The following is a 13,281-nucleotide window of genomic DNA, read 5'->3' on the forward strand; positions in this document are numbered from 1 at the left end:
GTCTTATTTGAGTTGAGATGCCACACGTGGGCGTCACAAACCAAGAGGGCAGATGAGGGTAACAGAGCTAGGAGCGTGGGCTAGCTACGCGCACACCCCAGGATGCCTGGCCATCTGGCTATGTCTACACTGTACCAAATACCACCCCCAGCTGTGTGTTTCAGAGCCTGGGTCAACTGACTCAGGCTTATGCTATGTGTAGAGTTATGGCCTTTGAAATGCAAAAAAACAACTCCTCCCCCAACCCCCACCACACCCCCAACCCCAAGGCAACTACAACACCCCCCTTCAACAGCCACTTATAGTGGCTCAAACCCTTCCCCCTCCCCCCTCTCTCTCTCTCACACACACACACACACACACACACACACACACACACACACACTGTTTGCGTGTTGGTGGGCAGACAGCTGCTGTATTTTCACCAGTTTTGATCGGTTCTCGCTGACACTGCGGAAGTAGGAACACGGCAGCTTCTTTAACTGGACACTGAAACTTTTAGCATTCATAGCCCCCAAACCTGGCAGATTAAATTATTTTTCTGGCAACTGGCAAATCCATAAAAAAAACTCAACTCAGCCAGCCTGGTCAAATACTGGCCAGGTGCTAACCCTAGCTATGGGGCTAACAGTGGCATGGTAGACGTTCTGGCTCGGGTTGGAGCCTGAGCGCTGAAAGCCGGTGGGGGTCAGGGTCTGGGCTCAGATCAAGCAGGAACATCCATACTACTATTTTTAGCCATGCAGCGTGAGCTGAAGTCAGTTGACCCGGGCTCTGAGACTTGCTGACCTCCGTCCCCCACCCCGCCCCCTTTCCTTGCAGTGTAGAAGTACCTGTGCTGGTTGACACTACTCAGGCCTGCATGTGTCACAGCCTGCTGCCTAGAGCATGCACATCCCCTTCCCTTTACCATCCCTCACCTCATTTCTGGACTCACTGACCATCCTCCAAACTGTGTTGGAAGACAAGGGGAAACCCAGATTACCCTGTGGAATTAGGGCAATGTCCAGGAAGGAGTAGGGCCGGCTTGAGAATATTAGGAGGGGGAATTCCCAGGGAGGCAGGATTAGAGGAAAGGACCAGCAGGGATACCAGGCACTTGTTCCTATCTCTGTTTCGGACTTTGCTCCGACAAACCTCAGATTCTCCACCTGTAAAACAGTAGATTTGGAATCTTTGCATACAATGGAGATGAGGCAGTTTATTGATGGCACAGGGGCTCTGACCAGTGGCGATGAGCTGTCATGAACGCCACATACCATTGGGATCCCCACCCATACCAAGGGGGAGATTCTGGAAGCCCCCACACCATCACCTTGTATTCTAATTCATGCAAATACATTGGGTATTGCAGGGGAGGGGAAGAGGTCACCTCTCCCCCATTTAGAGATGCTCTCTCCCTCCATCTCTTTCCCCTCTTTATATTATAGAACGGAGAAGAAAAAGGAGGGAAAATAGCTTGGGGGTGATGGTGGAGGGGAGAATAGGGAGAGCCTAGAGAGGGAGGAAATAAATGATTTAGAGAGAAGTGGAGAGTGGATTTAGTGGAAGAAAGATAGAGAGAAGGGGGTGGAGGGATGGGGGATGAGTCCCGCCCACTCCATTCCCCATTCCAAATCCTTCTTGCTTCCTTAATTTTGCCCTGCCAGCCCTACCTTGTGCACCTCATGGCAGGCTGGTATCACACGCTACCCATTACCGGCCAAGCCTTGCATCTTTCACCGGCCAATGCCAGTCCAGCAGGCGACAGTGGTCATTATTACAGGAGCACCTCCAAGATCCCATCAGGCTTGGGGTCCCATTGTTGCCAGGTGCCGGACAAACCCGGAGAGAAAGAGAGGCGCGCTGCCCTGAAGAGCTGTACAGTGTTTCTGACTCAGACACAACAGACTTCAGTAACGTGGCACACCCTCTGTGACTCGAGCACCTTCCAGAAGGTGAGAATTGAATCCTCAAAAACGTTGCAAAATCAGGAAATGCAGTTAAGGTGATACTTCCCACACAATGCAGCCGTGCAACCTTAACTCTGCCCCTTTCAATCTTTTCCCTCAGGCATCCCTCAGAGAGGCCACAGAACCCTACCCCTTCCTTAAACATTTGTATTCAGAGTAATCACTGCCAGCCAGCGATAAGTACCCCCAAAGTAACGGTGGTGCATGGCCCGTCCTGGCCTACAATTGCGGTGGAGACAGAGAAAATGGCAGTTTTTATTAGGGGGAGATGGGCTACTGGGATGTTCCTCTTTGGCACTGCAGCAGGAGCAGTTACAGCGGCATGCAGGTTTGTGGGGGAAGCGTCGCTTTGCCTGGACTGTCTGGTTTTCCAGGGTTGCTAATTTAGTATACAAGAGTTTAAAGGGCACAAGGCACGCAGGCCACCGCTGGGAGCCTTCAGCCTCAACTCCATGGTAACAAAGCTGCTTCCCTGTGAATTTCCATCAGGGTTTTATTTAAATGGGGGGTGATGGGAGTGCAGCGGTAGCGGGGTTCCTGTGCACTCCTCACAGCCCCTCAGCTACCCCAGACACCCCTTCCTTTGTCTCCTCTGGATGTAGCCGCCAGAATCCCTGACAGAGGGCCTCCGCCTCTCCCTGAAGAAGGGAAATTATGAATGAGAGATTCCTCAGAAGCTCCTTAGTACCAAAGCAGCCAGGATTATTTCCAGTCTCTAACCAAGAGCCAAAATCTCTTATGGATGGGGGACTGAGCCACACAGCTTAAAGAGGCACTCAAAGTCTGGGAGCTAGGCCTCCAACCTAGGCCTCCTGAGTCATAGTCCAGCACCTCAACCCCAAGACCCCCATTCCTCCTAAATCTCTCTGGGGTGGGGTGTTCTGGGCACAGAACTCAGAAGGGTGCCGATCTCCATTTTGGTTTTTTTGCTCTCATTCTGTAAGTAGGCTGTGGAGCACAGGACACGGCCTCAGTTGGGAGACTGTAGACTCACCCGTAGATCTTGGTGAAGGTTGGCAGCCCTGCAAACTAGGTCAGTAGGTCATCAACACACCTCTTTCAGCTGACAAAGCTGATGGTGCTGCAATCCAAAACTAAACCCGCTTGCAAAGGCAGTCTACAGCCTTGCTCAGACTAGGCTGTGACGGGGTGGTGTTCGATCAAATAAGTATAATTCATAACAGATAGACCTTTAAACTTCTTCATTACTTCAGGGCCAAACTTGTTCATGCTCTGTACCACTGAAGGCAGACAAGGATGTCCACTGGCCATGCAAGTGCCATAATACTGGCAGGGAGTAGTGAAAACTATATGTGGAACAAAGTCACAGCAATGAATTTAGTGGCTCTGAAAAAAGTGGCTCTTCAGAGCCGTTTGAAGCACCTGGCCCTGTGGCATGCATCACAGTTGAGTACACAGTACTCGGACTAACCACACACTTGTTCAATGTGTTAGGAAACAACAGTGAAGAGCAAAGTTCACACGGCAAGCCCAGGCACCAAGTAAGCCCCACATTAAGAGGTTAAAGAGAGGGTTAACTGGTACAGAGAACCTTGCCAGGACTCTCCGTGGTGGAATGCATTTCATCCTAAACAAATAAACCTCTTGGCTCTTAGACCCAGGGCTTTGGAGCGGAGCCCGGAGCAGCTCCGGAGCAGTGGAGCTGCAGGTTTTTGCCTGGAGCCGGAGCGGAGCCGGAGCACAGCTCCAAAGCCCTGCTTAGATCTGTGCTTCTCAGAAGAAATTTTAGCATTTGAATAGACATGATCTTAGACGTTTGGTCCTGCTGACCATGGTGTGCTACAACTGTCACACTGACATGGCTTTCTCAACCCCAAAACACTCCTTCAGAGCATTCCCCTCTGGGTAAAGATGTGCAAGGAAACTACAATACCAAACATATGAGGGATCTTGGGCTTGGTCTACACTAAACCCCCAAATCGAACTAAGGTACGCAACTTCAGCTACGTGAATAACGTAGCTGAAGTCGACGTACCTTAGTTCGAACTTACCGCCGTCCAGACCCGGCAGGCAGGCTCCCCCGTCGACTCCGCGTACTCCTCGCGGCGAGCAGGATTACCGGAGTCGACGGGGATCACTTCTGAGTTCGATTTATCGCGTCCAGACTAGACGCGATAAATCGAACCCAGAAGTTTGATTGCCTGCCGCCGAACCAGCGCGGTAAGTATAGACAAGCCCTAAGAGATTAATTAGGTAATATTTGTGAAGGCTTTGAAGATGGTGCACCTCACAAAACCACTCTGACAGGCAGACACTGCTCCAAAGACATTCCATACAAGACAGACAGGCCTCTTTCCATTAGACAAGTTACGCAGGCGGAGCCGCAGAAGGAAGCTTGCACTGAACAATGGACGTGATTTTGATTTGTTGCATCCTGAGTAACTGCATGTACATTTCGAGTAACTACTGGATTCAATGGAGTTACTTTGCTGTATTAAAATCTGACCTGATCTCTCTTACTCACTCTCTTAACTTTAAAATCAACTCACAAGCTGTTTAAAAGAAACACACACACACTCAAAAGTCTGCAATTCTCCCCACTGTATTTATTTTACTAGGAAAACAGTCCATATCAGGAGAGGACAAAACAAAAGAGACAGCAGCAGCATAAACCCCAACCCAACTCTGAATAATTCAGACACTTTGAAAAGCCTTAAATCATCCAATGTATCTGCTGGTGCCTGCCTGCCTCTGCCGGACGCTGAAACGTGTCAGCATTCATATCAGGTACATGAGGCAGCATTACAGCTGAACGTTGCCTCCCATGGCTGGTAGGTTTGGCAGGAATGGCGTTGTTAACAGAAACATTTCGTTTGCGTGTTGTTGTTGCTACATCATCACATTTACAATGAATCAGAACAGCAAGATTTCCATTCAGCTCAGTTCTACCTTGACCTAAAAAGAAGTTTTGTAAGGACAAAACCCAGTGCCTAATTACTGTATGTCAGATTCACCAAGTACAATGTGTTTATAGCGGAAGAAAGATAATTAGCAGAGCACCCATCTGACTATATAGCAAATTAGTCTCATATAGGCAATAAATCTCCCCACCGCCCAATAAAACATTTAAAGCTACAACGATGCAACAATCTCTTAGAAATATTCTCTTGGGTGCAACAATTGCACTTCAAAAATCCTGGAAGTTAGTCTCCTTGTGTTATTTTTTTAAACAATCCAGAACACCCAAACCTTTTAGCAGTTACATGTCAGTCTCACTGACTTGGCATCTGCATTCACACGGAAGGCATGTCAGGATATAACGGGGTACACAAGGTTGACCATAATTAGGACTGATCTGTACAGTAAGCTGGAGATGTTCATTTTGCTCTGTGTGTTTGTCTCTTTCTGGTTGCAGACACAACAAGAGTGCGCTTTGGCTGCTTGCCACACTTTTGGCATTATATAAACAAGAAAACAGAGGCATTTCCTTGGCAAAGGCTTTTAAGCAAGAGAACGTTTGAAGTTCTTTGAACCTGTGAAGTGCTATATAAAGAATTATCATTACAACCAGAACAGAGGGAAACTTCTAATATAGTTTTCTTTTTATCTTCTACATCAATTGTAGATAATACAGTAAAATCTGCAAATGTCATCTGCATAGATCTATTGTTTCAGCCCGTATCCAGCACGCCCAGAAGAAAACCTTAAAACTAGGAATATAACACGGTACAGTTGCATAGCTAGCCTGGGTAATGCCAACTGCAGTTTCAAAAGCAACTGTATGTGACACGGACGCGGGATTTGGAAGCAAAATGGTCTGATTGGTAGGGCGCATACAATTACCCAGCATGCTTGTCCAGCTCACAGGGCTCTGAGCTTTCAGAGCAAACTCAAAAGTTTGGCTGTGCTTTTATGTACACTTGGGGCTAAATTCCACCCTCTAATGCGTCCACAGGGCAGTCACTGAAATCACGGAGCCATAGATGCACCAGAGAGTGTAGTTTAGCCCTGGATTCTTTTTTAGTGTCCTCGGGGGGGGGGGGGGGGGGGGGGGGGGGGGAGGAAGATGTGGCTCCATTTTATTCTGATTATTTACTCTAATCAATTGAGAAGCAAAACATTGGATAATGTCTTGCAGTTCATGTTTAGAAGTAATCACCACATCTCTTTTTCACGGTTATGAATAGACAGGGATTTTTTTTAATGACCTGCGTGTTATTAAATTACTCTACTGCAGTATCTTCCCACACTGTGAAATGCATTATCACGCCGTGCTCTGAGTGACAGCTCTGCTCTCAGGTTGGAGGTTGATGAGGGAATTGCTTGCTTCGGCCAGTTCTGCAATGGAGACTCGTCCTCTCTGTTTGATAAACTGAGCCACTGCGGTCATCTCCTCTGGAGTGATATAGATGAACTTTCCTCGGTCATCAATCACACCTAGAAGACAAACGTGACCTGGAGTCAATACTTCAAAGCGAACTACGTTTCCCCAATAGACATTAATGACCCCACACTGTTAGTTAATTCAGGGACTACAATTACAGTACACAAACTAAATTCCAGATTTAGCAGGGCACTATGGTCCAGCAGACAGGGGCACTGGTCTAGGAACAAGGAGACTTGGGTTCTTCTATTCCTAACTCTGCCGTTGGCCTGGTGGTGACCTTCGGAAACACACTTCTGTGCCTTCTTCTCATACTTGGTCTGTCTCGTCTATTTTGATTGCTGGGGCTTGGGGGCAGGGAGTGTTTCTTAGGTGGTAGAATTCCTTTGCTGCAAATCCTACAAAGAACTTAACATTTAGGCTGCTGATGTGCCGAGACCATAGCCCGTCAATTGGATCAATATCGTCTCCTTTTTTCCTTGCACTCCTTATCTGCCTGTATCCACCTATTGTCTCGTTTTATACTTTGATTGTAAACTCTTTGCGGCAGGGATTGTCATTTTGTTCTCTGTTTGTACAGCGCCTAGCACATCGGGGTCCTGGCCCATGACCGGGGCTCGCAGGAGAATAGTCTCTCTGTTGGGCTGAGAGGCAGCAGAACACCACATATAATAAATAATAAAATCAAAGGAGTGTACTGCTACTATTTATTGTAATAAGACAGTAACACATTAACAACTGTAGCCCAAGTTGCCAGCACTAAAAGGCAAGTGCTCTAACCCCGTGTTATCTAGCCCCCTGTAGCAAACCCTCTTCAAGTCCTTCAGATAATTTAGCTCCCTTGAACATAGACAATTCGTTTCCCTACCCGTCAAATGATGACAAGAATGAACACCACTTGCTATTACCGTAATTGTATCTATTCAGGGGACACCAACTTAAAAATAGGGATACGAGGACAAGCACTGGCCGAAGTTCTACTGGACACTTGTAGAACTAGAAACTATTTTAACTTAATTTTGACAAAGGGATTAGATTTCAGGCTAGCAGTGTCTCAGTCGAGTTCGTAGGCTACTCCACCAGCTGAGGAAAGGGAAATCCTATCTAAACAGCTGCACAGTTCCAGGGTTTGGTTTGTTTTGTTTTGGTTATTTGGCATTTCAGGTTTTTCTTTATTAACTTAGAAACAAAAGATTCAAAGCAACCCTAACAGTCTAGTCCTTGTCTCCGTGGCTTCCCAGACCCCTGGAGAGGCCTTCCCCAAACCAGCTCCTGCTCTCTGTTGCTGTTTCCCTCTTAGCCTCCTTCTGACAGGTGTGGAGAGCCACCGCCCACTTCCTTCCCTGACCCAGTCTCTCCTGTCTGCTTCTCCTGCCCAAAATATATGCAATTTCCTGTAGGGCACATGACTAAGAGCAGGCATGTGATCCACAACTACCACTCCCGGTTTTAAAGGCCCGCAGAGCTGTAACAAGTGCACTGGGATAGCCTGTACGCACCCAAAGGACTGGTGCCCCGTGACAGTCCCTTTTCTAGGCTCTAGGTGTTATGTTTTTTAAAAACTGGTTTGCAAACTACCCGAAATCCCCCACACGATTCAGCTGAGGCTGTTCTCTTTGCAAAAATAATTTCGCTCTCAGAGAGAATGAAATTCACACCTGTGCAGCCCAGCAATGCCTGTATGCAGTGCTTCAGCAGAACTCAAATGATACACAGGCCTTGATGTGGAGACTCTGCCGGGGGGTGAAGGTGCATTAATTTTAATTCTATACAGCAACAATAATCAGGTACAAAAATGCTAGAGCACCTCTCCAGGATGGCAGTCCATTTTAAACCACCAAGTTTCAAAGCTGAAATTAGGGTAATTAACATATCTATTGATCAAGTCAAATAGGAGTCCTTGGTGATTACAGGATAAATTCAATAGAAAGCATTTTCTTACTACCTGGCTTAGGGGTCCTATGCATTTTCTGCATCCTCTATTAACATACTAAACAACTCAACAGAAACCCATAAACATTTCCACTGTCACCTGTTAGAGTGCCATCTGCCATCAGGTCTTGTACTCTATTAATTGCATCCTGTTGGAGGGGTGGGAAAAAGAACCAGTTAAAAGAAGAGAGATCTCACATTTCCAGGCATATCAGAGAGATTGTGCTTCATGTCTTATTCTTGAGAGCAGAATATTTAGGTGAAACATGCATATCAGCATTTCTACACAAATGCATCCTGTTGGAGGGGTGGGAAAAAGAACCAGTTAAAAGAAGAGAGATCTCACATTTCCAGGCATATCAGAGAGATTGTGCTTCATGTCTTATTCTTGAGAGCAGAATATTTAGGTGAAACATGCATATCAGCATTTCTACACAAATGCATCCTGTTGGAGGGGTGGGAAAAAGAACCAGTTAAAAGAAGAGAGATCTCACATTTCCAGGCATATCAGAGAGATTGTGCTTCATGTCTTATTCTTGAGAGCAGAATATTTAGGTGAAACATGCATATCAGCATTTCTACACAAATGCATCCTGTTGGAGGGGTGGGAAAAAGAACCAGTTAAAAGAAGAGAGATCTCACATTTCCAGGCATATCAGAGAGATTGTGCTTCATGTCTTATTCTTGAGAGCAGAATATTTAGGTGAAACATGCATATCAGCATTTCTACACAAATGCATCCTGTTGGAGGGGTGGGAAAAAGAACCAGTTAAAAGAAGAGAGATCTCACATTTCCAGGCATATCAGAGAGATTGTGCTTCATGTCTTATTCTTGAGAGCAGAATATTTAGGTGAAACATGCATATCAGCATTTCTACACAAATGCAACCGATAAGCCTGTTATCGGGACAAGGTTTTGTCTTAGTCAGGATGCGGTCAGCCTCTGTAACCCGGTGTATGCAAATAGCTCCCTCCCCACAAGAGGCTGTTCTTGCAAACTTATCTGAATGCGAGAGGTATGATTAACATATTTCATGGAAGGGGATTGCATAGAGACCTCTTGAGCATTAACAAAGAAGGGTGTATGTGGACAGAAACAAAAGGGCCAGACCATGCAACCATGTCTATGTACACCAACTAAGGATCTGGCCCAAATACAGTAATGAAAATATATTTGTTCTGCTTAAAGTCTGCTGTGTTCTCCACTGGCCCCAAAGGTAACATGCCAAATTTATCCGTGGGGTAACTCCAAGGGTTTTTATTATTTATAGAGCAGCTGACATGTCCTAGGCATGTCAGAATCAAATCAAATACGTGGCCCCTCCCCAAACTGCAGATAGAGCCAAGGCAGAACAGGAAAAGAGACAAATGTAGACCGGGGAGGTTGGGTGCGGGGAGGAGCGAAGAAAGAAAAATGGAGGACAGAGGCCAAAAGGTACAATGCAAGGTCAAGATTTCCCTTGGAAGGTTCTTCATAGGTTTTGCAGGGGTGAGGTTGCTTGTTTTTAATAAGAAAACACATCCTAAAAACATGTAACATTTAAAAATAATTTAAGCAGGCTATAAATTGGGGAAAGGGGCAGTGTGGGAGGGAAATGCCAGCAATAAATGAGTCTGGGGACAAAAATAACTAATATCTGTTCTTTTACTGTACATGAAACAGTATGGCCAATGTTGTAATTTTCCCCACTCATCTGGGCAGCTTTCACCCTATCCAACAATGACCATGCTCGTAGCTATAATTTTATGTGACTCTGTAGCCCAAAGTATCCTAGGAGAGAGCACGCAAGCGTGTGCTGGATACAAAGAAAGGCTGGGATTACAGCTCCAGCGACCAGCAAGAAGTACAAGACATTCTCAGCATGCTCCTTCATGGCAAGGACTCATTGGCTGATGAAGTTATTGGCTGGATGGCTCTTCCAATGAATTCCGTTAGGGTGGCCCTTCTGTTGAACTTCAGTCAAAACCCAAGTATTTTCAGTAGGACCACCAAGAGTCACATGGAAATTACGCAATTTGCTCACACTCCCATTATTGGTATTGGTGTATTAGGTCTGACTTGTAATGCTTACCTGGGTTCTTAACCCCAAATGGGAAGCCAGGTCTTCCAGAAGAACCACCTTTGCATTCTACAGAAACAAAGAGTTATAAGCAGCTGATGAGAATGGGGACTAGCTTTTTATCTGTTTGGCCACAGAAATATGCAGGAGGCATCTAGTGGGAGAGAAACTAGAATTCAAGTTCGCAATTCCTAGCCAACTCTCCTGCTTGGGAAACAACGGAATTGAATCATTTATTTAAATCAGTTTTGCTTACGGAGAAATTAGAGGCTCTTTTCCACCTGCGGATGAAGCACTGACCAATCTCTTAGAGAGGCAAGATAAGCAGAAACATTTTTGACTATTGACGTGCAGCTATTCATAAAAGGCGCCTGACTGTTCTTCCTGCAACCTATATCTCTCCCCACCAGTATTAACGTAAGCTTTCAGTTTGCACAAACCTATTCCTTTTCACTTCAGTTTGGGATGTTGCAGATTACGTTTAAAAAAAAGGAGAACTGGGCCAGACCTTCTGGTGTACTAAGCTCTTGGGTGGTTTGTCTGCTTCCCCCCCCCGCAACACTAGTGTTGTTGCCTTAATGACCTTCTTTAGCAAGTAAATCCCTTATCTAGTTTCTCATAATTAGAGATGTACTCCTAGTGCTCGGTCGAGGGGCAGCGCAATGTGGACTGAGGACAGAACTGGGAGCAAAAGAACTCGTGAATTTTCTAATTGGCGTTAGCACGGACTCCGTGTGTGACTTTAGCCAAGTCATTTAGCATCTGATTCACCACTTTACTCTAGTCTTACACTGACGTAACCAGAGGGAGTTACACAGAAGAAGACCGGAGTCGTACAATGCACTGGTGAAACGGGAATTCAACATTCCATGCCATGATGTCCCTATCAGTAAAATGGGTTAATATCTCATTTATCTAAATGCACTGTAAAGATGCATTAATGCTTGTAAGGAACTTTAAATATAAAGGGCTATAGAGGTGCTAAGTATTATTCTCTTAGTTCCAGGCCACTATTCCTTCCAGTATGGTGGGACGGCAATATCTTGCGGAGCTTTATAATTTCAGATGCAAGTATTCTGTTTACATTGGACAGAACAGTTTCAGAATGATAACGTTTATATTTGGACTTATTTAAGGACACAGCAACTCTAACCTGAATGGACATCTGGGAAATAAACAGGTTGTATACAGTCATGCCCTCTCTCATTAAGGAAAACAAAACCAAAAAACCCACAGACTTACTAGTTGTGAAGTTAGATACAGCCAAGCTAGAGAACTGACTACCATGGACTGAAGATACAGAACTGAAACCAGTCCATGGAATTCAGTTCTCAGAGCTGGGAACTGCTATGGATCATCACATCTTCATTTTAAAGGATGGGGGCAAAAAAACAAAAACCAAACCACCCCCAACCCCTTACTAAATGAGAAAAGAGGATTTAAGTCTTCCCTTAAAAACAGTCCTCCCCTAACTACTGAAACAGTTTACTGGAAGCTTTCCAGGTTAATCGCTTCATGGCTGGTATTCTAGGAAATCGAGGCTCTCTTTTGCAGAAATACAGTCACTGAAGCTTGAGGCCTGAGTCATGGCAGAGCACTTAAGCATGTGCTTAACTTCCAAAAACACACGCTGCAGTTCCATTAATTTCAATAGGCCGGCATGTGCTTAAGTACTTTGCTGAACTGGGGTCAGAAACTCTAAATTACGGCCAAATCCTGCTCCGGTTATTTATGCAATGAATCCCACTGTAATCCAGGGGAGGATTCAAGTGAATAAGGGGAGTAGGATTTTGACCTTATCTCTGAGAGAGAGAGAGAGAGAGCGCGTGCGAGCGCACTTACGTGCACTCAGGATTTATCCCCCAGCCTCTTTTGGTATTTTTGCAACAGGTTCTTTTTAAAAACAAACTGAAGCTGCTCAGAGGTTTGAAACGGGGAGTCCACGTGGAAATGGTTTAATGGGCCGAGGCACAGTCTGAGGTGCACGTGTAGGTTTCTCTTTGCATTTTAGGCTGCACTTTGCCTGCTCATCCTTCTCCGGTGGGACTACTTCCCATGATCCGAGCCTCCCTGCAGCTTGCAAACTGCCACCAATTAATTTGTAAAGTTCCAGTTGGGCCCACAGAGTCCTCCTTTTTGTGAAGTGGCCTGCACGGCTCTGGCACCAGGTTCAAACCCAGCAGCTTTTCTGTTGCTCTACTGCATCTCTTTCAAAAGCCAGAACCCCAGTTTGTAACGTCACAATCGGTTGCTGGGGAATGGAAACGCTTTTGGCACTGATTTCACACACACACACACACGCGCGCGCGCAGGATCACAGAGGCCTGAGACTTTAGGAGCTGCAGATGAATTTAATAACCAAGAGATTTTCAAAGGAGCCTGAGGGAATTAGCCGCTCAATCTCCATCTAATTTCAATGGGATCTGGGTGCCTCACTCCCTTTGGGTCTGTTGTAAAACCCAATCTTAATCACAAAAACCCAACCCCAAAAAACAAACCGAAGAGAGTCTACATTTCATGTAAAACGTCCCTAAGAATAAAATATGAAGCAAGCTGCCGCCACTCTCAAACTGACACCAGCAGAACAGCTTCCTCAACAGAAAGGTTAAATTACAATTTTTTTTTTTTTTGGAGGCATCGGCTGCTCTTTAAGACCACGTGACAGACGCTTTCAGACTGATGCTGCCGGATTAGCACTGTTTCAGCAGAGAAGTCATTCCTTCTGAAAAAGCAATAACATAGCCAGCTAGGAGGGACTGCATGCTGCCCTTGTCTTCTCTAAACCAAGTATATTTTCATGCTAAAGAGAAAGTTAAAAATGTTAAAGAAAATATTGCTCCCAATTCTGCTGTCCATCCCTATTCAGCAACACATGTGCTCAAGTGCCTTCCTCAATTGGGATGTTTTTCTGAATCAGGGCCTTTTGTATGTGTTTATGTCCCACTTGCTGAGTTTATGGTTTCACATGAACCAAGCATCTTAGCTTTCAGGT

At 45.6% G+C, this 13,281-nt stretch overlaps 1 protein-coding gene across 2 annotated transcripts in view; it reads right to left on the reverse strand.

Moving 5' to 3' along the window:
* Window positions 1-4,499: 4,499 nt before the first annotated feature.
* Window positions 4,500-13,281, reverse strand: part of DDRGK1 (DDRGK domain containing 1) — a 47,855-nt gene continuing 39,073 nt past the window's right edge. For both annotated transcript variants that reach the window (XM_065598365.1, XM_065598366.1), the window contains 3 exons: window positions 10,302-10,358; window positions 8,330-8,378; window positions 4,500-6,350 (listed from right to left, as the gene is read on the reverse strand). In XM_065598365.1, coding sequence (XP_065454437.1) covers window positions 6,178-6,350; window positions 8,330-8,378; window positions 10,302-10,358 — 279 coding nt within the window. In that variant the 3' untranslated portion in view covers window positions 4,500-6,177. The remainder of the gene's footprint in view (window positions 6,351-8,329; window positions 8,379-10,301; window positions 10,359-13,281) is intronic.

Source organism: Chrysemys picta, chromosome 5 (assembly GCF_011386835.1).
Source record: "Chrysemys picta bellii isolate R12L10 chromosome 5, ASM1138683v2, whole genome shotgun sequence".
Taxonomy (NCBI): Eukaryota; Metazoa; Chordata; order Testudines; family Emydidae; genus Chrysemys; species Chrysemys picta.